A 24,599-nucleotide genomic window follows, 5' to 3' on the forward strand; every position below is an offset into this window, starting at 1 on the left:
CAGAGGCGGTTAGCAATTGGGCGAAATCGTTGCTTTCCTTCCCGAGAGCCACCGGGCGCGCCATCTTATTCCCGCCTCATCGGCGACGTCAAGGAAAGGTAGGGGAAAGGTAGTGTGGGCAGCATTTTTTGTTTTCCTTGGAAAGTATCGGGTTTTTTTGAAGAAGCTGGAGTTGGGAATTGTTAAATAGCCGACGGCAGTTCACGTTAATGTAACAAAACAGGCTTCGTTCAGGGCAACGTAAAGTCTTTTCAGCAAGTTTGAGGACCCGGCAGCGGTGAAAGGAGCAGAGACGCGGGAAGGAGCCCCAGGCAAAGAAACGTCTCGGTTTCAGGGCATTATGGGAAACGTAGTTTTTTAAATCAGGAACTCACCTGCGGTGAATGATGTTGCATGCTGCGCAAACTGGCTCAGCATCCATGCCTGGATAGGTCTGAAAGCATAACTTCTTAGGGAGCAAATCGTCTCGCGCGATGGGCCTTTTAGCTGCCTCTGAAAAAGTGGGCTACAAGAACTTCTCTCTAGAAATGTAAAAAGTCCAGTAGCCCCTTTAAGACTAACAAATTTTATTGTAGAATAAGCTTTCGAGAAACACAGCTCTCTTTACCAGATGCATCTGATGAAGAGAGTTTCTCAAAAGCTTATGCTACAATAAAATTTGTTAGTCTTAAAGGGGCTACTGGATTCTACTATTTTGTAGCAATGGACTAACATGGCTTACTCCTCTGGATCTAGAAATGTGTTCACCAATGCCACAAGATTCCTGTTTCTATTTTTCTCTCTCATCAAATGTTCATGATTTCAGCCCAAGTTGTCTTTGTCACTTTTCCAGGTTCAATATATCTTATCCACACTATTGACAGACAAATCCTGTTTCCTAAACAAATAAATGTTATCTGTTTTACCTTGCCTTGTTTTAAACATGTACATGTTATGGTTTGAAAGAATAAAACCATAAGTAAATCTGTAACACCTCAGACAAATATTTGCAGATTGAGGACTGAATGAAATAGAATAATACATGACATTCTTGTGAAATGACAACCTGATCCATAAACACGTGGTGGGGTGGGGTTGGAAGTAATTTACAAAAATATACCGTATTTTTCGCTCCATAAGACGCACCTGAGCATAAGACGCACCTAGTTTTTAGAGCTGTTTGTGTGAATTTAGAGGCATTTGTGTGAATTTTTTGCAGTATTCACTCCTTAAGACGCACACACTTTTCCCTCCACTTTTTTTTGGGGGGGAAGTGAGTCTTATGGTGCAAAAAATACTGTATTTCTCAAATAACTTTCCCCTGTTCCCTTTTGCAGATGACTTTTGCTTTTCACAAGATGATAAAAGTGCAACAAGAGAGGTTTTTCCTCAAACGAAGAACTGCTTGTAGGTAAGTGGCTTTTATTTCAGACAGTGCTAGTAACACCCTTCAGGCACAGGGTCAGTAGCATGAACTCAAGACAGGAATGGTATAGCATGGCAAGGTGATCCCAGGAGTGAGTCCTGTCCCTGAGGCATAAGTGCTGGGGAGGGCCAGTAGTCACAGGAGCCCAGTCAGCAGGTCTGGTGCACAAGCCAGGAAGAAAGTGCTGCTTGCTTTGAGTGATGTGGCAGAGAGACCAGTAGCAATGCTGCAGTTCTTCAGAGTGGTGGTGAGCAAAGGGGGCAGATGGAAGGGGGGTTTGAATGGAGTGGCCTGGCCCTCCCCAGACCCCTCTGTAGCTATGGGCCTGGGCACAGAATGCACACATCAGACACATGAGAAGGGCTGTGGCTCAATGGAAGAACATCTGCTTGGTGAGCAGAAGGTCCCAGATGTCAATACCTGACATCTGCACTTAAGGATTGGGGAAGGAGTGATGGGAAAGCACCCAAGACTGCAGAAAACTGCTGCCAGTGCGATAGACAATACTGACCGTGATGGACTAATGGTCTGAAGGTGACTTCATGTGTTCATGCAAGAGCACATCTAGTTCCCATCTGAAACATATATCCTAGAAATAATGCATCCCACCAATCAGAGAAAAGAAGAGAAGCCATGTTGGATCAGGCCAATGGCCCATCCAGTCCAACACTGTGTCACAGTGGCCCCCCCCCAAAAAAACCCCAAGTGCCATCAGGAGGTTCACAAGTGGGTCTAGAAGCCCTTCCACTTTGCCCCCCCAAAAGCACCAAGAATACAGAGCATCACTGCCTTAGATAGTTCCAGTAATATACTGTGGCTAATAGCCACTGATGGACCTCAGCTCCATATTTTTATGCAATCCCGCCTTGAAGCTGGCTATGCTTGTAGCTGCCACCACCTCCTGTGGCAGTGAATTCCACATGTTAATCACCCTTTGGGTGAAGAGGTGAAGACTTTTTTAGCAGCCAGCAAACTACTGGTGATGGTTACAATTTTATTTTATTTTGCTTTTTTTTATCCTGTGGAGTTCTATGCTGGCAGACATAGCCTTCAGAGTGGTGGAGGAGATGGAAAAGAGAAACCTGCAGTAGCAACCTGTGATGAATCCTCACTTTTAATTCCAAGATGGCTGTCTTCAGAATTTTTTGCACAGCTTGCACAATTTCTTGGATTCTTAAATTAGTTAACTGGTTTGCTTGCTCAGAGGGTAATTCACAGTGCAATCTAGTCCAAGATCACTGGTTTCACTGGGTTGAGGCAGGAGCAACTCTGCATAGGATGGCAACAGTTAGAACAGGATTGCTTATTATACTATGTTAGCACAGGCCTCAACAAGTTATCTTTGCCGCTAGGATCCAGCCCAAACATTTAGGAGCCAGACATTTTGTCCAGCCCTCAGGTTTCATATTTGAATGACCAATTTTTCTAGTTATTGCTGCCACAAAACAGAAATCTAACTCCTTCACAATTTCTATTATAATTAAGTTGAAACTATGACAAAAGTGCTGTACTATACAAATGAAAATAGGGGTGGCCCTGGTTGTCATCACCACCACAAGCAGCAAACAGATGTTTGCTATATGTATTATTCTGTTGTCAGTGCATTATTTTCTATTGATGTCATACTGTTGTGCTGCGTTGTATTGGCATTCTGTATCATATATAATGTTCTATGCTTGCTTTAGATTTTTGTATTACATTGCTTGTTACGTGTCTCATCGTATTGATTGTATCAGTTTACATTACGTAATTTGTGTCTCAGTGACAACAAACACAGTGGTAAAAATAAATAAAAATAACTTCAATCCCTAATCTAATTTCTCCCCTATTTTCCATAATTTCATAATGATTAATTGAATGTTGGAGTCAGTATAGAAAGCAGCTAGCTAAAAATGAGTTCATCCACGACCACGGAATGGTGAAAGGTTAACATAAATGAGCAATGACAGGAATTTCATTCACGGTTGTTTTTATGTTATTACAACAAAGTATTCTGATATGAAATGCTTTGGGTTAGATCCGGCCAGGTTTCTCACCTAATCCAAGCCAAGAACTGTCCTCATTACAGGCCAATTCTACATGGCTTTTGTCCATGCAGGTCCCATGATCCCAAACATGCCCTTGTTAGTGGTCAGAGTAGTTCCTTTCCTCCCATTTTTACAAGTGGAAAATTGGGTTGAATGCAATCCTTTGTACTTCCACTAATACTTGCTGTCACATCTGCAATAAAACCATTTAAAAATACTAGGGATACCAATTAAATTTCTAGGGATTTGTCAAGCCTTCCATTTGCGTATTGCATTTCATTGCCTTTAGCCCTCACTGTTCACGTTTTTCTCTATGACTATATGTCAACTGAGAATGTCAGCTGCATTCAATGGAAGTGGATTCTAGCTCATAGTACATTTGTTAATCTTAGGGGGAAAGGAGGCTTGTGGTACCTAATAATAGGTGGCCTCTTGGAATTTATGTCCATAGAGATGCGCAAGGGATCAGACTGAATGTCATCAAACACTAGTTATTGTAAATACTGGCCATTTGCACATTCATTGCCTCTTGTGTAGCCAGAAAACAAAATTCTGTCTGCCTAGCAGTGTAGAAGAAATCCATGCAAAAGGCAGTAAAATCGAAGGTGTCTGGTTTTTAAAAAAATAACTTAGTAATACAGGCAATGGCTAAGAAAATTCACTCAATGACAGGCATTACTGACTCCAAAGCTCCAGTTGTGGAACTGGTGTTTGCCAGTGAAACATGATGTGCTTAGTATTTGGGTGTTTGCTAGGAGAAGAATTTGCCACACTTGTGTTTAATAACCCCTGTTTAGTGTATGCTTGGAGAAGAAGGCCTTTGACCAATGTGGGAGCACTTAGTTCTGTTATAGCTACCGATGACAAGAAGTCCTGCCAAGGCAGGACTGTGTCTCATAAAGTTTGCACAAAGCAGTAATTAAGCTGAGACTGTGCTACTAAGAATGAGCTCAGAGGCCAAGTGTGTTGTGATAACCTGACCCAATAAGTTTGCTTGCCAAAGCAAATGGACTTTGACATCTCTGTCATCAGATGGCCTGTGTACCTGTGAGCTGTCGATCAGCATGTCAGCTTTTAGGTATGTATTTTGTCCCTCTTTAGAAGTGATGAGTGTGTCAACCCAATGTGTCGCAGCTGTGAAAAAAGCAAACTGTTATGTTAGGGATTTTTAGGAAAGGGTTTGAGAATAAAACAGCCAGTATTGTAATGCCCTTGTATAGATCTATGGTGCGGCCTCATTTGGAATACTGTGTACAGTTCTGGTCACTGTATCTCCAGAAGGGCATTGCAGTGCAATAAAAAGTACAGAGGTCAACCAGGATAATCAGGGGGTTTGGAGCATCTTTCCTATGAAGAGAGTCTGAAGAGTCTGGGACTTTTCAGTATAGAAAAGATAAAACTGGTGGGGCATGAGAGAGGTTTATAAAATTATGTATGGGGTAGAGAGAGATGACAAAGAGAAATTTTTCTCCCTCTCCCAAAATAATGGAACTCAAGGGCATCCAATGAAATTAATGGGCAGTAGGTTCAGGACGGACAAAAGAAAGTACTATCTTACCCAGAGTGTGATTTAAATGTGGAATTTGCTGCCACAGGAATAAACAGCTTTTAAAGGGGATTAAATAAGATCCATGGAGGATAAGTCTATCAATGGCTACGAGCTGTGGTGACTGAGGAGAGACTTCATGTTCAGAATCACTAATCCTCTGAATCCCAGAGCTGGGAGGAAACATCAGGAGAAGGCTTTCGTCTCCGTGTCATGTTGTTGGCTGTCTAGAGGAACCGGTTGGCCATTGTGTGAGACAGGATGCTGGACTAGATGGACAATTGGTCTAATTCAGCAGAGCTCTTGTGTTTGAAAATGAACTACTGAAACACAGTGCCTGTTGCTGCTGTTTCTCAGATATTCTTTGTGCCAAGTTTTGTAAGCTAAATCGATTCAAAGCAGCCAGATTCCCACATACACGAAAAAAAAACCCTCATTAAATAAAACAAGCATTATTGAATAGAGATGTTGTCAGACCACTGAGAGGGGAAGGAGAGTCATGGAGGAGTCCAAGGAGTCCAGTAGTGTGCTGAAAGATTTTAGCCTTCCCTTTCAAAGATTTCACAGGCATGAGATTGGTTTTGCGAAGAATTGGCCCTCTCAAATATACAAGCAAAAATAGAAAAGCAAAGGTTAATAATTTGGTATGAAAAATTAAAAATCCCTGGAGCAGATTTTCATGAGCTGCTCTTTGCTCCTGACAGAAGAGTTGGTTTTAATACCCCACTTTTCTCTACCTTAACTCAGTCTCAAAGTGGCTTCCAGTCACTTTCCCTTCCTCTCCCCACAACAGCCACCTTGTGAGGTAAGTGGGGCTTAGAGGGTTCTGAGAGAGAATGGTGATGGCTGGAGGTCACCCACCAGGTGTCATGTGGAGGAAAGGGGAATCAAGCCCAGTTCTCCAGATCAGAACTCACTGCTTTTAACCACGACACCACACTGGAACTATTACACGTAGTTTTCTGAAATAAGCAGCATTTTGTAGAATCCGAAAGATTAATAGGTGTTTATGCTTGCAGAGCTTCCATAAACTTTTTGTACATTTTGTCAGATATAGGGAGCGGCTGCATACTTGGCGAACATGTAGAAGGTTATGGGAGAAACCCTTGTAAGCAGAAAGGGACCAAAGTTAGTTCCTCATTAAACAGGACTCACTTCATAATAAATATACTTTATTAGTGAGGGCATCTTGTGCAAAAGTCATGCTGGTGACCATGATAGCAACCACTGGGCAATCTGGTTTAGAATGACTCACAGTGATCCGGTTTCTCTTCTTCCTTCTCTTTTAAAGATTTTTTAAAGCTAGAAGCAATAAATCCATTCCACTCTGAAAAGAATGCCGGGGTAAAAATCAGTGTTGGGAAATTAGGGCAGTGCCACAAGCCCCATCACTGGAGTGTTGTCAGTCAGTATCTTATGTCCTCTCTTAACAGAGGACAGGAGCTGGGAGCATAGCAATTGCCCTGAAGTTCATGAGACACTGCCCATACCAGATGATCACAAGAGTGGCAAGCTGATGATGTTCCCTGGTCAGCCATTTATGGAAAGAGCCAACCAACTTCCACTGAGGTCAGCACACTTCCATGATGTCACCCTGCCCTGACCCACTCACAAAACACAAGAAGGGGAGGAAGAAAACGACTTTTCCCTATAGGAAGGACTGTGCCATGCCCCTTAAGCACCCCTAATAACCACCACTTTCCTAGTCTTCAAGTGCCTTTTAGAAAACATGTTCTTTGATAGGCCGACAAGCAGAGAAAGCAGCATGGACAGCCCAGCCAAACCACCCCAACACCACTACCAATCACTGAGCAGAGAAAGATGCCCTGGAAAGGTCACAGTATTTCCTATATGAGGGTTCAGGTCCCAGAGAGGGAAGATTACACCAGAAGCAGATTTTTTTTGGAAGGGGGATGCTTTGGCCCAGGTACTGTGAGGAAAGATTAAGATCTACCTTTGAAGATGGTGGTATGCTGGGAAACACGGGGTGGAATGGGGGGCGAGTCCTGAGTGGAGCAAGCCGAACCCCAGAAGCACTGAGAGCACCTCAGTCTCAGCTAGTGGCTGCGCAGGTGGCGATAACAGCTGTAAGTCATGCCTGCAGCCTCCTCCCACACTTCTGACCACAGCTTTTCTGCCAGTGCCTTGGTTGCTTGGGTAGAGATCTGGCATTGGTTTAAAGATGCCAGTCTTCAGGTGGGACATTGGAGATCCCCCAGAATTACTGTTGATCTCCAAATTACAGAGATCAGTTCTCCTGGAGAAAACGGGTGCTTTCGAAGGTGGCCTCTATGGCATTGTACCTTGCTGAGGCCCCTCTCCTCATTTCCATCCCAAAATCTCCAGAAGATCCCCAACCCAGATCTGGTAATTCTACTCCCCCCATTCTCCCAGGGGGGACCAGGCAACCCTATGAGTGCCAAGAAAAATGTGTGGTATATTGCTGCTGAGTTGCATATTCTTGCACTAAGAGAGCTTTGGTTTCTGCAGTCAGGGCCTGCTCAGGATTCTATAAAAACACTACAGGGAGTTCTGGCCATTCTGGCAGAAGCATTCCTGCTGCCTTGGGGACTTACTGCACTGCTCCTAGGATTGATGAATGCATTAATATTCTGGGTTTTGTATTTTGCTGAACGGTTTCCATTTGTTGCTCCTTCTCGGAATGCTTCCCAGAGCCACACACTGTACCCACTGAAGTTAGCCAAGCGTTCACACAAGATGCAGAGAGGTCCTGACCTGGAAAATCTCCTCCCTCCCCCTTTTCTGCCACCTGCTTTTGTGCTAATGTTTGCTCGGTTAGTTCTGGAGAACTTGAAAGCTTACCCATTGTGTTATTTTGTCTTGACAGAAAGGAGTGTGTGGCGTTCGTTTCTTGATTATGCTCTTTGCTAATGCAGCCACCTACGACATTTTGCTGGCACTCAAACGGCAGTGTGTTGTGGTTGCTAGGGGAAGGAGATTCTCTCCCCAGTGAGCAAAGACAATACCATTCAGAGCGGTATGTGGAACGTGGCAGCCTGAGTAATCCGGGCACCTTTTCTACTATACTATTGTTCATTGTGAACAGCAACGCATTCCTCCCCGATGCTCTACTAATTAGTAACCTGAATTCTTAAAACAATAAAGCAGGCACCCGACATGTTAATACAAGAGCTCATGAGAACTTATCAGGCGCTCTAGCCCCACAGGAGTTTCCCCCACATTGCCAGGTTGGTCCACGGAGGCCAAAAGAGGTGGCAGCCACTGGGACCTTATCCTAAGTATATTTATTGAGAAATGAGCCCCCCCCCCCCCCCCCCGTTCTCAAGTATGCCCTTGGACTACAGCAAACCCAGCTGAGGCTGCCGATAGAAGAAAGGGGCTCAAGAGATTGGGAGACAGGCAGAAGCCCAGGTAATAGAAGTGGGCTATGTACAGACATCCAGGAAAAAGCAATGCACTTTTCTGCAGCTATAATGGTATGCAGGCTTACTTCAGTACAGACTAAGCGGGGGGGGGGGGGAGACTGTAAGCATTGGTGTTAAAAGGCCATGACATGCAAGCATTACAGTGCGCAGCATTTCTGAGCAAAACCTCAAAAGCGCAGTGGCTATTCACAACAGCCAGAGCAGTGTTTGTTTAAGCCCTCGCCAATCCAATTCAAGCTGCTGTGAAAGCCCAATTCAGCAAATTATTTATTCAGCAGTTATCTACGGAACAATAAACGTGTTGCTTTTCTTTTGCGGTACCACAACCTGCCTTGTTTGCTCATCAGGAAGGGAGGAGAGCAACTTAGACACCCATTCAAATACAGTCTGCCATGACGCTATAGTTGCTGACGGTTAATTCAATGGCACGGCGGCCTGTACTTAACCGTCCCTGCCCAAAAGTGACACAATTCTCCCTGCATTTCTTGTCACTTCTGTAAGCACTTCCAACCCCTAGGATCATGGGATTCTTGTGGGGCAAGGGGAAAGGAGATGAAATTACCAATTCCCACCTACCAGCTATTTGCTATGCATATCTGACCTGGATACCCCAGGCTAGGCCAAGGGTCACCCCTGGCTGGGTGGGAAGCGAAGCTTTCACTATGAGAGGGGCCTAGAAAGCTGCTACAGAGATGCCAGCCTCCTCGGAAGTCAGTGCTCCAGTGGAGGAGCCATACAGTTAGAAGGGGGGGTTGAAAGGATGGGCTGGGCCCCACCATAGCTACAGGCCTCCTGGTCAGTATCTGGATGGGAGACCACCATGGAAGTCCAGGGTTGTAATACAGAGGCAGGCAATGGCAAACAACCTCTGAACATCTCTTGCCTTGAAAACCCAATGGGATTGCCATAAGTCATAAAATCGCTATGCTTGTGATAGAGGGAAGAGAAGCAACGTCACACGCAAGCACCTGTCCATCCTCACTTCAGCCCCCCCAGTCTGTTTTCCTGCAACCCGAGGAAGGATCTTTCCAGGGATCCCAAGGGGCTGCAGGAAAAGAGAAGAACGAAAGAGAAATCCCAGTGCTTCATGTTAATAAATGTGATGAATGTTAAAAGCAATAATATAAAATTGTGTCCCAGGGAAATGAAGGAAATATTTCGAGACCCCCTGTTGTGTTAAGAGGTTGCTGGAAACCCTTGTTCCAAAGCAACCCTCCCCCCCAAATGCCTTTTATTAATAACAACCACAATGACGCAAAAAGTAGACAAGTTTGTGGGTTCTCCCACAACCTTCATCAGGCTGTTTTCCAAAAAGGAGAACAGTGGGTGTCTTTGGTTATGAAATTAAGACCTGCGGTTGTGTCTTGAGGAACCAAACTGCTCCCTGAGGGGAGCAGGGGGAAGCCACAGAGAAAGCAGCCCTTAACCAGGTCTTCTCTGACCTGTGTAGTGCAGGCTAGCCCCATCTTATCAGACCTTGGATGGGGGCCACTAAGGGAGTCCAAACTCTCCACCAGAGGCAGCAAAACAGTCTGGGATCCAGTGACACCTTTAAGACCAACCAAGTTTTTATTCAAGGTATAAACTGCCCTGCAATGTACACAAAAGCTCATACCTTGAATAAAACTGTTACTAACTCTTAAAGGTGCCATTGAACTCAAACTTTGTCGGGCTGTTTCAGCCCAACACGGCTTCCAAACCTGAATCTACTGGAGGCAGGCAATTGCAAGCCCTGTCCCCAAACTGATTTTCTACGCTAGAATCATAGAATCATAAACTCATAGAGTTGGTTTCTGTGATTCCACGATTCAAGTGTAGAATGTCAGTTTGGGGAGAGGGCTGAATCAGGATTAAAGGTCTAGTGCGAAATCGGCCCATCTCTGAACATCTCTTGCCTTGAAAACCCTACGGAGGTCATTATAAGTCGCCTGTAACAACAAAGCAGATCTACTCAGACGGAAGTCTCACTTTAGTCAATGGGGCTTTACTCCCAGGAAAGCACGCTTAGCAGCTCTCCAAATATCTCCCGTCGTCTTCTCGGCTTGGAGCCCGGCTTCGCTTTGCCAGGGCGCCTCCGCCTCCCCCGGAGCGACTCCCCCAGCAGATGGCAGCCGTCTGGGCGCTTCCTTCCCCGAAGAAGAACCAAACGAAGCCGGGGCGTCCCAGCCAGGCCTAACTGGCGGGGGCCTCCCTCAACGCCGCCAGCCTGACCGGAGCCACCCCCGGCTGCCTGTGGTCTTGCATACAGGGAGGCCGCCTAGCGGCTCCTGAGCGGCCAAAGAGGGAGAGCGTCTCGGCTAGGGTGACCATAATGTCTGAAGACCAGCCAGAGACACACGGGGGGGGGGGGGGTTGTGAGCGCGCGAAGCGCGCGCGCCGCCGGAAACAGGAAGTGACGTCACTTCCGGTGACGTCACTTCCGGTGATGTCATGCCACCACCGGAAACAGGAAGTGGCATCACTTCCTGTGACATCATTTCCCCCGCGTCACCTGCCGGAAACAGGAAGTGACTTCACAGCACTTCCTGTGACGTCCCCAAAAATCCCCCAAATATCACCGCCGGAAACAATTTTGTTCTCAAATCCTGTATATACTTCATCAGTATATGGGATAAGGCACTTTCTCAACTGTGCTGCATAATGCAGCCTATTTATTTTGTCCTGTTGGCTCTGTTGGCTCTATCTGCGCCACCTTCATCACTTTCGGGGTGTGGATCCCCCAGTGGGGTGGTCTCCCGACTCCCTCCGCTGACTGTTTCTGATAGCCCTGCGCCCCCTCTTTCATTTGATATGTGTCCCGTGCGGGTGCCACCCTCCCGCCGGGAGATGCCGCAAAATGAGCCCCCTTGAGGCTTATGGCGGCAGGGCTCGGGGGAAGCGAGCTAGACTGCTGTTCTTTTGAGGGGTTATAGAGTGTTTCGAGCCCGTCCCTGTGGCATCGGTCCCATCGTTGTGGGACCAAGGGGGCCGGCGCAGCGGCACGCCGAAGCAGCCTGTCACTAATAACACCGGTCAAGATGCAGGACAGGAACCTGGAAGTGACCGACAGGCTGCTTCAGCGTGCCGCTGCGCCGGCCCCCTGGGCCCCACAACGATGGGACCGATGCCACAGGGACGGGCTCGAAACACTCTATAACCCCTCAAAAGAACAGCAGTCTAGCTCGCTTCCCCCGAGCCCTGCCGCCATAAGCCTCAAGGGGGCTCATTTTGCGGCATCTCCCGGCGGGAGGGTGGCACCCGCACGGGACACATATCAAATGAAAGAGGGGGCACAGGGCTATCAGAAACAGCCGGCGGAGGGAGTCGGGAGACCACTCCACTGGGGGATCCACACCCCGAAAGTGATGAAGGTGGCGCAGATAGAGCCAACAGAGCCAACAGGACAAAATAAATAGGCTGCATTATGCAGCACAGTTGAGAAAGTGCCTTATCCCATATACTGATGAAGTAAATACAGGATCTGAGAACAAAATTGCACTAGAAGACACAAACACAAAGCTCCCTTACACTGAATCAGTGCTTGGGTCCACCAAAGTCAGTATTGTCACATAAGAGAAGCCCTGTTGGATCAGGCCAGTGGCCCCTCCAGTCCAACACTCTGCGTCACATAATAACATAAGAGAAGCCCTGTTGGATCAGGCCAGTGGCCCATCCAGTCCAACACTCTGCATCACATAACAACATAAGAGAAGCCCTGTTGGATCAGGCCAGTGGCCCATCCAGTCCAACACTCTGCATCACATAACAACATAAGAGAAGCCCTGTTGGATCAAGCCAGTGGCCCATCCAGTCCAACACTCTGCGTCACATAACAACATAAGAGAAGCCCTGTTGGATCAGGCCAGTGGCCCATCCAGTCCAACACTCTGCGTCACATAACAACATAAGAGAAGCCCTGTTGGATCAGGCCAGTGGCCCATCCAGTCCAACACTCTGCGTCACATAAGAACATAAGAGAAGCCCTGTTGGATCAGGCCAGTGGCCCATCCAGTCCAACACTCTGCGTCACATAAGAACATAAGAGAAGCCCTGTTGGATCAGGCCAGTGGCCCATCCAGTCCAACACTCTGCATCACATAAGAACATAAGAGAAGCCCTGTTGGATCAGGCCAGTGGCCCATCCAGTCCAACACTCTGCGTCACATAAGAAAAACAGGTTGCTTACCTGTAACTTATGATCTTCGAGTGGTCATCTGTGCAGTCACACTGATGGGATTAAGGCGCCTGCGCCGATCACGATCGGTAACTTCAAAAGCTGCGGATTTCCGCGCCCCAGGCCCGGTGCGCATGCGCACAGCCCCCACTGCGCATGCTCACCACGCCCGGAGCGGACATCCCGCCAGTTCCTTCTGACCGCTGCACAATCCACTGATGGACCGGCAGCAGAGGGGAAGGAGGGCGGGTAGTGTGACTGCACAGATGACCACTCGAAGATCATAAGTTACAGGTAAGCAACCTGTTTATCTTCTTCGTGGTCTCTGTGCATCACACTGATGGGAGACTAGCAAGCCAATGTCCTACCTGGAGGAGGGTGCTCCGGTTCATCAGTAAGACAGCGACTGCAGTACCGCCTGGCCCACCGAAGTGCCTTGATGCCATCTCAGGTCTAACGCATAATGTCTGACGAAGGTATGCGGTGAGGACCACGTGGCTGCTGCACAAATGTCACTCAGGGGCACCCCTTTCATGAAGGCTGCTGACGTGGCTATCGCCCTCGTGGAGTGCGCTTTAATGGGGCCAGGCAAAGGTCTCTTATTTATTAAGTAGCACAGCTTTATGGTTTCTGAGATCCATTTTGAGATCCTCTGAGCTGAGACCTTGCTCCCTTGGGACGCCGGGGCATAGGACAGAAAAAGTCTTGAGTCCCTACGGAAGGGCCTCATTCTGTGTAGGTAAAAGGATAATGCCCTTTTTACGTCTAGTGCATGGAGTCTGTGCTCCCCATCTGTCATGGGGTTCGGAAAATACACCGGCAGGTATATTTCCTTATTTAAGTGGAATGCGGATACCACTTTGGGGAGGAATCTGATGTCTGGTCTCAACCAGACACCATCTGCACTAAATCGTAAGTATGGGTTGTCACAGCGGAGAGCGGCCAGCTCGCCCACTCTTCTGGCTGATGTAATGGCTAGGAGAAAGGCTGTCTTCCACGTTAGCAACAGTAGGGGGCATGACGCCATAGGTTCAAAGGGTTTCCCCGATAAGGCGTGTAGGACTCCAGGGAGGTCCCATGCAGGGGCTGGAACCTTTACCACAGGGTACAGCCTGGCAAGGCCACGAAGGAATTTCTTAGAGTCCAGGTGTGAGAACACCGAGTAGCCTTCAATGTTTACATGATTGGCTGATATGGCAGCCAAGTACACTCTAGCTGATGATACTGCTAGTCCCTTGTCGATTAGGGCGAGGATGAAGTCCAACACCATGGAGAGGCCCGCTGTGGTGGGGTCTGCTCCCTCCGACGCAGCGAAGTTCACAAACTTAGACCACTTGTAGTCATATGACCTACGAGTGGACAACTTCCTACAGTTCAGAATAACCTCTTGTGCCCTGGCTGATAACGGGGCAGTTATAGCCGCCACGCCGTCAATTTTAGGTGCGGTACATTGTGATGAGTCACCTTCCCCTGATGCGATACTAGTAGGTCTGTGGCTGGCGGGAACTGATGGTAGACCCCGTCGGATATGCTTAGGATTGGGGCAAACCAATGTTGTCTCGGCCACCACGGGGTGACTAGGATCCCTCGTGGCCTTTCTTTGTGAACTTTGTGGACCACCTTGGTTATGAGCGGGATGGGAGGGAACAGGTAGACGTGCTGGCCCTTCCATGGAAATATCAGGCCGTCTCCCAGCGACCTCGGGTCTGCTCCCCCCCTGCAGCAGAACTTCCTGCACTTTGAATTTTCGCGAGTCGCAAACACGTCTATTTCCGGTGTCCCCCACTGCTGAAAAACTGGTTGAAGGAATTTCCAGTTCATTTCCCATTCGTGGAGTATGGCACCTCCTCTGCTTAGAGAGTCCGCACAAGAGTTGAGAGTCCCCAGGAGATGTGCTGCAGTTAGGGTTGTTCGCGTCTCTCTGCATATCTCCCAAATGCGTAAGGCTAAGAGGCAAAGCTTCCGGGACACTGTGCCCCCCTGCCTGTTTATGTATGCTAGGGCCGTCGTGTTGTCTGTAAGGATTGCCACCGATCTGTTGGTGAGTAGTTTCCGGAATGAGATGATGGCGTGATGGATTGCCAGCAACTCCAGAAAGTTTATGTGAAATTGTAGGTGGCATGGAGGCCATCTGTCCCCGACGCACATGCCGTCCAGATGAGCTCCCCAGCCCCACAGGGATGCATCTGTGGTTATCGTCAGAGAAGGGGCCTTTCTGTGAAATGGGGCACCTTCCGTTAGATGATGTCTCTGGTGCCACCACGTTAGAGAGAGTAGGACTGGTTCCGGAATGCGCATCCGGCGTGACGGGGGGTCCCTCAGGCAGTTGAATGCATTGATGAACCACAGTTGGAGCATCCGCATGTGGAACCTGGCAAACGTGATGACTGCAGTGGTTGCGGCCATCAGTCCTAGAAGACGCTGTATCTGTCTCGCTCTCACCGTTGGGTTGTGGAGAAATTCTGACACAAGCGAGATGATGTCGTTTGCTCTGCTTGGTGGGAGAAATGCTTTGCATTTCCTTGTATCTAGGATCGCTCCTATGAATTGTGTCCTCTGGCATGGTTGGAGATGTGATTTTTTGTTGTTGACTTGTAAACCCAGTTCCTGTAGAAGGGCTAAGGTTATCCGGATGTGGTGCAGTAGACGGTCCTTGGAGTTTGCCACCAGGAGCCAATCGTCTATATAGGGAAATATCACTATCCCTTGCAGTCTCAGATGTGCTGCCACTACTGCCATGGTCTTCGTAAAGACCCTTGGGGCCGTTGAAAGTCCGAATGGCAATGCCCGGTATTGGAAATGGGATTTCCCGATGGTAAACCTGAGGAACTTCCGGTGGTCTGGGTGGATACTTATGTGGAAGTATGCGTCCTGCAGGTCTAATGTGGCCATCCAGTCTCCCTGGTTGAGCAAAGGCAGAATGTTTTGCAGAGAGGTCATCCTGAATCTGTGATGAGTGATGAAAATGTTGAGAGCTCTCAGGTCCATGATAGGCCGGAGGCCACCATCCCGCTTGGGGATTATAAAATATCGGGAGTAGAATCCCTGTTTCTCCTGACACTGTGGGACTGCCTCTATTGCATTCTTGTGCAGAAGGGCTTGTACTTCCTCTTTTAGTATTGGAGAGTGTGTGGTATGGACGACTGTAGGGACAGTGGGGTGTTGTTGAAACTCTATTTGGTAGCCTATCCGAATAACAGAGAGGACCCATTTGTCTGTAGTAATTTTGGCCCAAGCTGGGAAGAAGGGGTAGAGTCTTGTCTGGTTCCCAGGGGACGGGGATAGGGCAGAACATAGGGGGAGGCAGTCAAAGGCTCTGTTTGGGTTGCCGATTCCCCTTTTGGCGAGGGGTCTGCGTAGAAGTCGGTGAGTACTTCGTCTTTGTACCATACTGAGATTTGGAGAAAGAGCCCGAGCTTTTAGGTCTCCACTGCTGGTCCCCTTGCTGTTTTGAGAACGGTTTCTTGTTCCAAGTCTTTGACCAAGGTCGTTTGGACTGTGTTTTAGATGAAGTGGATACCCCTAGGTTTCTTGATGTTTTGATGCTTTTATCCAATTCTTGTAAAGCGGTGTCGGTGTTTGCACTGAACAACCCGCTGCCATCGAATGGTAAATCTTCTATATACGACTGGGTATCCGGTTGGAGGGCCGTTGACCTTAGCCACGAATGCCTCCTGAGTGTCACAGCCGAGGAGATGGTTTTAGCCCCTATATCGCCGACGTGTTTTGCGGAACTGATTTGTTGTTTCGCTAGTAGGGTTCCCTCCTTTTGCAATTTCCTGACTGCTGTCTTTGCTTGTTCTGGGAGAGTAGGTAAAATGGAGGAGAGCTGGTCCCATAACGCATATTGGTATCGCCCCATGCATGCAGTGTAGTTCGCCATTTTCACGCCAAGTGAACCCGCCGTATAAAACCGCCTACCCAGATTGTCCAACTTCTTTCCCTCCCTGTCAGGGGGGGTCGAATGGGTCTTCCTAGCTTTGGAAGAGGAGGCGGCCACCACCGAGTTCGGCTTAGGGTGGTTAAATAGAAATTCAGCGGTCGATTCCTGAATTCTATACATGTGGTCAAGCCTGCGTGATGATATTGGTGTCGACGCAGGTTTGTCCCATGCGGATTTGGCCGTGTGTAGCATGACCGACGTTAGAGGGAGTGCTACTGCTGTGGAGGTATCCAGTTGCACCACATCGAACACATTGTCCGTTACTATCGGTTTGGGCTGAACTGTAGTCAGAGCCAGTGTCTGGGCCATGCGTTTAATAAGATCTCCGTAAGACTTGAGATCTTCAGATGGCGATATCGGTTGTTCTTCCCCGACTTTCTCCAAAGGTGAAGGTTCCTCCGGGGAGGAAGGGGTGCCCTGTTCTTCTGAAGCAGACTCCTCCCCTGATTTCGAGTCGTCTGGCGATTCTGAGTGCTCTGACCTAGGATGAGGTTCCGGGGTCTTAATTGGTTCCGGGGTCACCTTTTCCTGTCCTCGAGGTCGAGGAGAGCTTTGCTTTGGGGGCTTTTCGATGCTCGGGGGCTTCGCCAGTGCCGCCGATGATGTATGCCTCGGTGTATGATAGGAGGTTCTGGATCTCACTGACGCCTCAGATTGCTGGTCCCAGTCCAATTGTCTGGGGGGTATCCAGGGAAAAACTGAGGGCATCTGGTAAGAGCCGTATAAGTATTGCCATTGTCTCTGGTCCCAGGGTATCGGGGGTGGTGGTTTCCGAAGTGGTGAACTGTCTCTGGGCTTCGATCTCGGTGAGCGATCTACCGGTGATCTGGCCTTGGTCGACTCACGCGATCGGTGCCGACGTCTAGGGCTCCTGGAGCGGCTATGTGATCGGTCCCGACGTCTGCTACGGGAGCGATGGCGGGGGGTGAGAGGTCTCCGTGGGCTTCGCGACCGACCCCTAGGGGGAGTAGCCCGGTCATCTCCTTTAGGTTGCGGGGATGGGGTTCGAGGGCGGTGCTCATCCGCAGGACTCTGCTCCGTTCCCGAGCGTTGGGCGAGTTCGATGTCGGAGTCCGATGAAATCGCTATCTGCGTCGACATGGCTGAGAGTGTCGGTGAGCTGTGGCGACGGCTAGGCGAGGCGAATAGCCTGAGTGGTGGAACCTTCCCCGTCGCCTGCACCGATGGCGATGTCGGGGCAGAAGAGGCAGAGTGTCCACTGGGTTTGGGTTTGTCTGCCTTCTTCTTCTTTGTTCCGGTGTGGGCGACCTTCTCCTCTCTAGGCCGTTTTGTGGGCGTAGAGGAGTCCGACTTCGGTGCCGAGCCCGCTTTCTTGCTGGGGCGATCGGCGTCGGTAAGGGCCCTGTCGGTACCGACCGACTCGGATGTCGACGGTTTTGGAGTGGTCGACATCTTCTTCGGCGAAAGTGCCCTCTCCATTAAAGCGGCGGCCAGCCGGGCTGCGCGATTTTTCCTGGTTTGCTTTGAAAATCTCGAGCAATGTATGCAAGAGTCAGGAATATGGGACTCCCCAAGGCAAAGTAGGCAGAGGGAGTGTCCGTCTGGAGGGGCTATCTTGCTGCCACACCTCGTGCACCTCCGGAAAAATCCCCAGCGCCTTTCCATCCGTGGCGGGAAGGGGTGAGGGGGGGGGAGGGCGAGGAAAAATTGGGAACTGGAACGGAGAATCCAATTTTGTTCCCTTCTTGTATCGAAAATAATAAACTAAAATAAGAAAGAAAATAAGAAACTCTGGAAATCCACAATCTAAATATAGATAGGAAAAAATACCGACCGTAGCGAAAAGATCGACTGATCCGAGCGGCGGTCAGAAGAGAACTGGCGGGATGTCTGCTCCGGGCGTGGTGAGCATGCGCAGTGGGGGCTGTGCGCATGCGCACCGGGCCTGGGGCGCGGAAATCCGCAGCTTTTGAAGTTACCGATCGTGATCGGCGCAGGCGCCTTAATCCCATCAGTGTGATGCACAGAGACCACGAAGAAGATCATAAGAGAAGCCCTGTTGGATCAGGCCAGTGGCCCATCCAGTCCAACACTCTGCATCACATAAGAACATAAGAGAAGCCCTGTTGGATCAGGCCAGTGGCCCATCCAGTCCAACACTCTGCGTCACATAAGAACATAAGAGAAGCCCTGTTGGATCAGGCCAGTGGCCCATCCAGTCCAACATTCTGCATCACATAACAACATAGGGAGGGAGGGAAGGAAGGAAGGAAGGGAGAAAGGGAGGAAGGGAAGAAGGGAAGAAAGGAAGAAGGGAGGGAGGGAAGGGAGGAAGGGGAGGGAGGAAGGGGAGGGAGGAAGGGAGGGAAGGAAGGAAGGAAGGAAGGGGGAGGGAGGGAAGGAAGGAAGGAAGGGGGAGGGAGGGAAGGAAGGAAGGGGGAGGGAGGGAAGGAAGGAAGGAAGGGGGGAGGGAGGGAAGGAAGGAAGGAAGAAAAGGGAGGAGGGAAGGAAGGAAGGCAAGGGAGGGAGGGAAGGAAGGAAGAAAGGAAGGGAGGGAGGAGGGAGGGAAGGAAGGAAGGGAAGGGAGTGAGGGAAGGAAGGAAGAAAGGGAGGAGGGAGGGAGGGAGGGAGGGAAGGAAGGGAAGGGAGTGAGGGAAGGAAGGAAGGAAGAAAGGAAGGAAGGGAGGAGGGAGGGAAGAAAGGAAGGCCGCCCCCCGCCCCCCCCGCTTTCGGCCCCCTTACCTTATTCCAGGGCGGCGGATCCAGCGGCGGCGGCGGCGGGGAGTCCTCCGGCGGCGGCCTCGCGGCGAGGGAGGGAGGGAGCTGCCGGGGCTGGCCTCTGGAGGCCTCCAGGGACCAGCGCCGGGCCTCTCCGCTACCGGCGCTGGCCTCTGGAGGCCTCCAGGGACCAGCGCCGGCTGCTCCGCGGCTTCCCCGCGGCCTCCGCTGGTCCCTGGAGGCCCTCCAGAGACTCTGGAGGGCCTCCAGGGACCAGCGGAGGCCGCGGGGAAGCCTTCGCTGGCCGGCGCTGGTCCCCGAAGGCCTTCCAGAGGCTCTGGAAGGCCTTCCGGGACCAGCGCCGGGTGCCCCGCGGCTTCCCCGCGGCCTCCGCTGGTCCCTGGAGGCCCTCCAGAGACTCTGGAGGGCCTCCAGGGACCAGCGGAGGCCGCGGGGAAGCCTTCGCTGGCCGGCGCTGGTCCCGGAAGGCCTTCCAGAGGCTCTGGAAGGCCTTCCGGGACCAGCGCCGGGTGCCCCGCGGCTTCCCCGCGGCCTCCGCTGGTCCCTGGAGGCCCTCCAGAGACTCTGGAGGGCCTCCAGGGACCAGCGGAGGCCGCGGGGAAGCCTTCGCTGGCCGGCGCTGGTCCCCGAAGGCCTTCCAGAGGCTCTGGAAGGCCTTCCGGGACCAGCGCCGGGTGCCCCGCGGCTTCCCCGCGGCCTCCGCTGGTCCCTGGAGGCCCTCCAGAGACTCTGGAGGGCCTCCAGGGACCAGCGGAGGCCGCGGGGAAGCCTTCGCTGGCCGGCGCTGGTCCCGGAAGGCCTTCCAGAGCCTCTGGAAGGCCTTCCGGGACCAGCGCCGGGTGCCCCGCGGCTTCCCCGCGGCCTCCGCTGGTCCCTGGAGGCCCTCCAGAGTCTCTGGAGGGCCTCCAGGGACCAGCGGAGGCCGCGGGGAAGCCTTCGCTGGCCGGCGCTGGTCCCCGAAGGCCTTCCAGAGGCTCTGGAAGGCCTTCCGGGACCAGCGCCGGGTGCCCCGCGGCCTCTCCGCGGCCTCCGCTGGTCCCTGGAGGCCCTCCAGAGTCTCTGGAGGGCCTCCAGGGACCAGCGGAGGCCGCGGGGAAGCCTTCGCTGGCCGGCGCTGGTCCCCGAAGGCCTTCCAGAGGCTCTGGAAGGCCTTCCGGGACCAGCGCCGGGTGCCCCGCGGCTTCCCCGCGGCCTCCGCTGGTCCCTGGAGGCCCTCCAGAGACTCTGGAGGGCCTCCAGGGACCAGCGGAGGCCGCGGGGAAGCCTTCGCTGGCCGGCGCTGGTCCCCGAAGGCCTTCCAGAGGCTCTGGAAGGCCTTCCGGGACCAGCGCCGGGTGCCCCGCGGCCTCTCCGCGGCCTCCGCTGGTCGCTGGAGGCCCTCCAGAGTCTCTGGAGGGCTTCCAGCGACCAGCGGAGGCCACGGAGAAGCCTCCACCACTGCCGCCGGGCCCCGCGCGCGGGCGGGGAAGGCGGGGAGTGAGGGTGGGAGCGTCCCTGCGCGTGCGCAGGGGCCCTGCGCAGGCGCAGGGACGCTCCCTCCCTCACTCCCCGCCTTCCCCGCCCGCGCCCGCGGCCCACCGGCTCCGGGGCTGCCTAAACCGGGACCTTTAATGGTCCCGGTATAGGCAGCCCGGGATCCGGGATTGGGTGGCCAGATCCGGGAATGTCCCGGGAGACCGGGACGGTCTGGCCACCCTAGTCTCGGCCTGCCTCGTCCTTCCAAGCTGTTTCATTGGCCTGCGAGCGGGATTGGAGTTCAGGGAGGGGTCGCGCGGCCTTCCTTAGGGCGGAAGTCGCACAGGTAAAGCTGCCGCTCCCTTGGCGCTCGCGCGCCGCTAAGGTACTGAGCTTCTTCTTTTCTGATAAGAGCCAATCAGGTCGGCCTTGCACTGTGCTGCATCATCCCAGCGCCAGCAGGGGCTGCTCTCTTGCAGCTCCACAGGGTAAATTTAGCTGCTGGGTTGCTGCTGCTGCTGCTTCCCAACGTTTTGGAGACGCTGCTTGCAGGTCTACGGGCAAATGGAGTCATCCACGCCTGCAGTGATGCCCCTTGCGTCCATTTGGGGTATATTCGTTTTTCCAGCTTCCAGAATTACAGTTGGTTTCCAGACTACAAAAATGGTGTATTATTTATTTGTTTACAACGTTTGTTCCACTCCTGAAGAAAATGGCTGGTTTAGACTGCATTGCATTAGATCCTACCAGAGTCCCACCCCTGCCTAAACCCTTTTTCCCCTCGGGCTCCACAAATCTCCAGGTTAGCATTGCAAGGTCTCCTCGGCTGGTGGGGTGGGGGTAAGATTGCTAGCTCTAGGTTGGAGAATTCCTGGAGATTTGGGGGTGGAGCTGGGGAGGATGGGGACCACAGTGGGGTACTGCCCTAGAGCCCACTCTCCAAAGCATCCATTTTCTCCTGGGGAGCTCATTTCTGTACAGACTGGAGGTGGGCTGTTCTGCTGGATCCCCAGGTCCCACCTGGAGACTTGCATCCCTACTCCCCAAGTATTTCCAAATCCAGAGCTGTCAAGCCTAGATGTGCATGACCAGGGGTCATTTCATTGAAAAAGAGGTGCCAGCAGTGTTCCCTCTAAGCTGAGTTAGCCTGAGCTAGCTCACAGATTTTTAGCCTCTAGCTCACACATTTTTGTCTTAGCTCAGGAAAAATATCCCACAGCACAATAAGGTATGCCGCAGCTCACAACTTTAATGCCAGTAGCTCACAAAGTAGGATTTTTGTTCACAAGACTCTGCAGCTTAGAGGGGACATTGGGCGCCGGAGCTCATTAGTACAACTCATTTGCATAACTTCTTTGCATATGCCACCCACCCCTGACTTCATCGGAAGGTGTACTAAATTCTGTCAGCTCAGCATCTACCATAAAATGTTTCTTGAATTATAATTGTCATAATAAAACCCTATTCCTATCATACTTTTTAAATTACTTTCTCCTGTGTGGCCAAAGCAGCCTCCATCTGTCTCGTTTATACGTTTGGGTTATTTTCCCATTTTTTGTGGGGGGAGATATTAGAAAGTTTGTCAAATCTTAAGAGTTCAGCAAAATTCTCACAGGGGGTTTGAACAATGGAGCTCAGCAGCAAGATTTTTTTTTGGGGGGGGGGGGGTAAGGAAGAAAGAGCACAATAAAATTTAGAGGTTCCAGAGCTCTGCTCCTGTTAGCTCCTGCCCAAAATGAGGCTGTGCATGACTGAGTGTCTGCAAAAGCTCTTGGCTTGAAACACTTTGCTCCACACGTTTGTTTCGTTTTTTCTTTTAGCTGCAAAGAGAAGAGTCAGTAACAGCGAAGGTGGAATTAAACTGGGGTCCGATAATCTGGTGGCACCTCAGGTTGAATTAGCAGCGACTTGGGTCAAGAGAATGCCCTCCACGCAGTTGGATCAGAACCCCAGGCAACGCTGGCAGAAGGTGCTCTACAAGAAGCAGTCGTTTCCCGATAACTACGTGCACCAGAGCTTCCTGGAGAAGCTCCGCAAGAATGTCCATGCTCGCAAGTACCAGTACCAGGCTGTGGTGTTTGAATCCGGAGTAGTGATCCAACAGCTGTGCAGCGTCTGCGTCTTCGTTGTCACCTGGTGGTACATGGATGTGGGACTTTTGGCTCCCCAGCAATTATTTGGGGCCGGCCTGGCGTCCTCCCTTGTTGGCTACATCCTCTTCGACGCCATCGACTCGGGAGCGGGGAGAAGTGAGAGCGGGCGGACACGGTGGGCAGACCTGAAGAGCTCTGTGGTCTTTGTGGCCTTCACCTACGGCTTCTCCCCGGTGCTGAAGACCCTGACGGAGTCCATCAGCACGGACACCATTTATGCCATGTCCGCCTTCATGCTCCTCGGACACCTGATCTTTTTCAACTACGGGGCCAACGCCGCCATCGTGTCCAGCACCCTCTCTCTCAACATGGCCATCTTCGCCTCCGTCTGCTTGGCCTCCCGGCTGCCCCGCTCCCTGCACGCCTTCGTCATGGTGACTTTTGCCATCCAGATCTTCGCCCTCTGGCCCATGCTGCAGAAGAAGCTCAAAGCCCAGACTCCTCACGGCTACGTGGTCATCACTTTGCTCTTTGCCACGGCTGCCCTGGGGGGCCTGCTGACCATCACCAGCGTCGGCGCGGTTCTCTTTGCCCTCTTGCTGGTCTCCATCTCGTGCCTTTGCCCCTACTGCCTCATCAGGCTGCAGCTCTTCAAAAACAACATCCACGGCCCTTGGGATGAGGCGGAAATCAAAGAAGACCTCTCCAAATTCCTCATGTAGACTCCTGGCCCATGCAGGAGGTGCTGTCACAGCAGATGCCAACCTAGAAACATCAGTTCAGGGGAGAAGGGGGGGGGGCGCTAGGTTGATAAAAGATCAGCGGCCTTCTTTGGAAAACGGAAGACACAACTTCAAGGCCTTGTGCACTTGGGTAATACGCTTTCCTAAACACCTCGGCTGCTGTTTGGGGTAGCGTCTCGTACGATTGCAATATTGCTATTGTTATATTGTTAAAAACAAATACCGGGATGTAGGAAATGTTGAATGGGGACCTTTGAGTGGTGGCACATCCTTGAAAACGCACTCGAGGGAAGAATCTGAGGGGCCACTGCGGATCTGAGCCGCTGCAATGTAAGCTAGTGTTTTGTTTGGAACTGCCAGTTAACAAAGCCAGGAAAAGTACCGCTCGGGCTCAAGTCTCTACGCTCCATTGTGATGGCAAACAATAAACACCGTAAAGAGCTTTAGACTGCAGGAGCTTGTTTCGTCACAGAACAACGTCCAGAGTCGTCAAGGAAAAAAAAAAGAAGGCAAACATTTAGGCAGCCGAGCCGCCAAAATCACATCAGAGCTCCTTTCTGGAAGTTGGCTGGTCAACAAGTTAATTAAGACAAATAGCTGAGAAGTATTTTAAGGGCAGTCCTTCAGATCAGTAAATTAGAACCTACAAAAAGGGTCAGCCCCGGAGACAAGAAGCTCTGATGCCACTGTGCAGGCCCGTTCAGCATCCACGCAGTGGGGAAGAGATTCTGCTCTGGTTTAGGGTTGGCACCAGTGCTATTCTGCCTCAGCTGGGGTCTTAAAGCCCCGTCTGATGGGATATCATTAGCAAAATAACAACAACAGAGAATCTGGGCCAACCCTCTTGAGGGCATGGCGTTTCTCAGAAAGCAAAAGAATGGATCTTTCAGTATGTTTTAGATAGGTCATTGGAAGGAACGGCAGCATGGTATAGCCCGGTCTTGACAAGTCTCAGATGCAAAGAAGGGTTGGTACTTGGACAGGAGACCACCAAGGAAGGCTCTTCAGAGGTAGGCAATGGTGAACCACCTCTGCTTCTCACTTGCCTTGAAAGCCACTGGCTGAGGTCACCATAAGTCGTTTGCGACTTGACGGCATTTACACACATACATAATATAGGTTGGGGT

At 51.2% G+C, this 24,599-nt stretch overlaps 1 protein-coding gene across 4 annotated transcripts; it reads left to right on the forward strand.

Moving 5' to 3' along the window:
- Window positions 1-11: 11 nt before the first annotated feature.
- Window positions 12-23,918, forward strand: PIGC (phosphatidylinositol glycan anchor biosynthesis class C). Of its 4 annotated transcripts, none has more exons than XR_009555080.1 (3): window positions 12-98; window positions 1,317-1,390; window positions 2,433-3,217. XR_009555080.1 is itself a non-coding variant. In XM_060232556.1 (3 exons), the coding sequence occupies exon 3, from the start codon at window positions 22,558-22,560 to the stop codon at window positions 23,449-23,451; it is 894 nt and encodes a 297-aa protein (XP_060088539.1). In that variant the 5' UTR covers window positions 71-98; window positions 1,317-1,390; window positions 22,457-22,557; the 3' UTR covers window positions 23,452-23,918. The 4 variants fall into 4 exon arrangements, 2 of the variants coding, with proteins under 2 accessions (XP_060088539.1, XP_060088538.1); XM_060232556.1 differs by lacking the exon at window positions 2,433-3,217 and adding an exon at window positions 22,457-23,918 and having other exon boundaries at window positions 71-98; XR_009555081.1 differs by having other exon boundaries at window positions 91-431.
- Window positions 23,919-24,599: the final 681 nt, after the last annotated feature.

Source organism: Heteronotia binoei, chromosome 2 (genome assembly GCF_032191835.1).
Source record: "Heteronotia binoei isolate CCM8104 ecotype False Entrance Well chromosome 2, APGP_CSIRO_Hbin_v1, whole genome shotgun sequence".
Taxonomy (NCBI): Eukaryota; Metazoa; Chordata; class Lepidosauria; order Squamata; family Gekkonidae; genus Heteronotia; species Heteronotia binoei.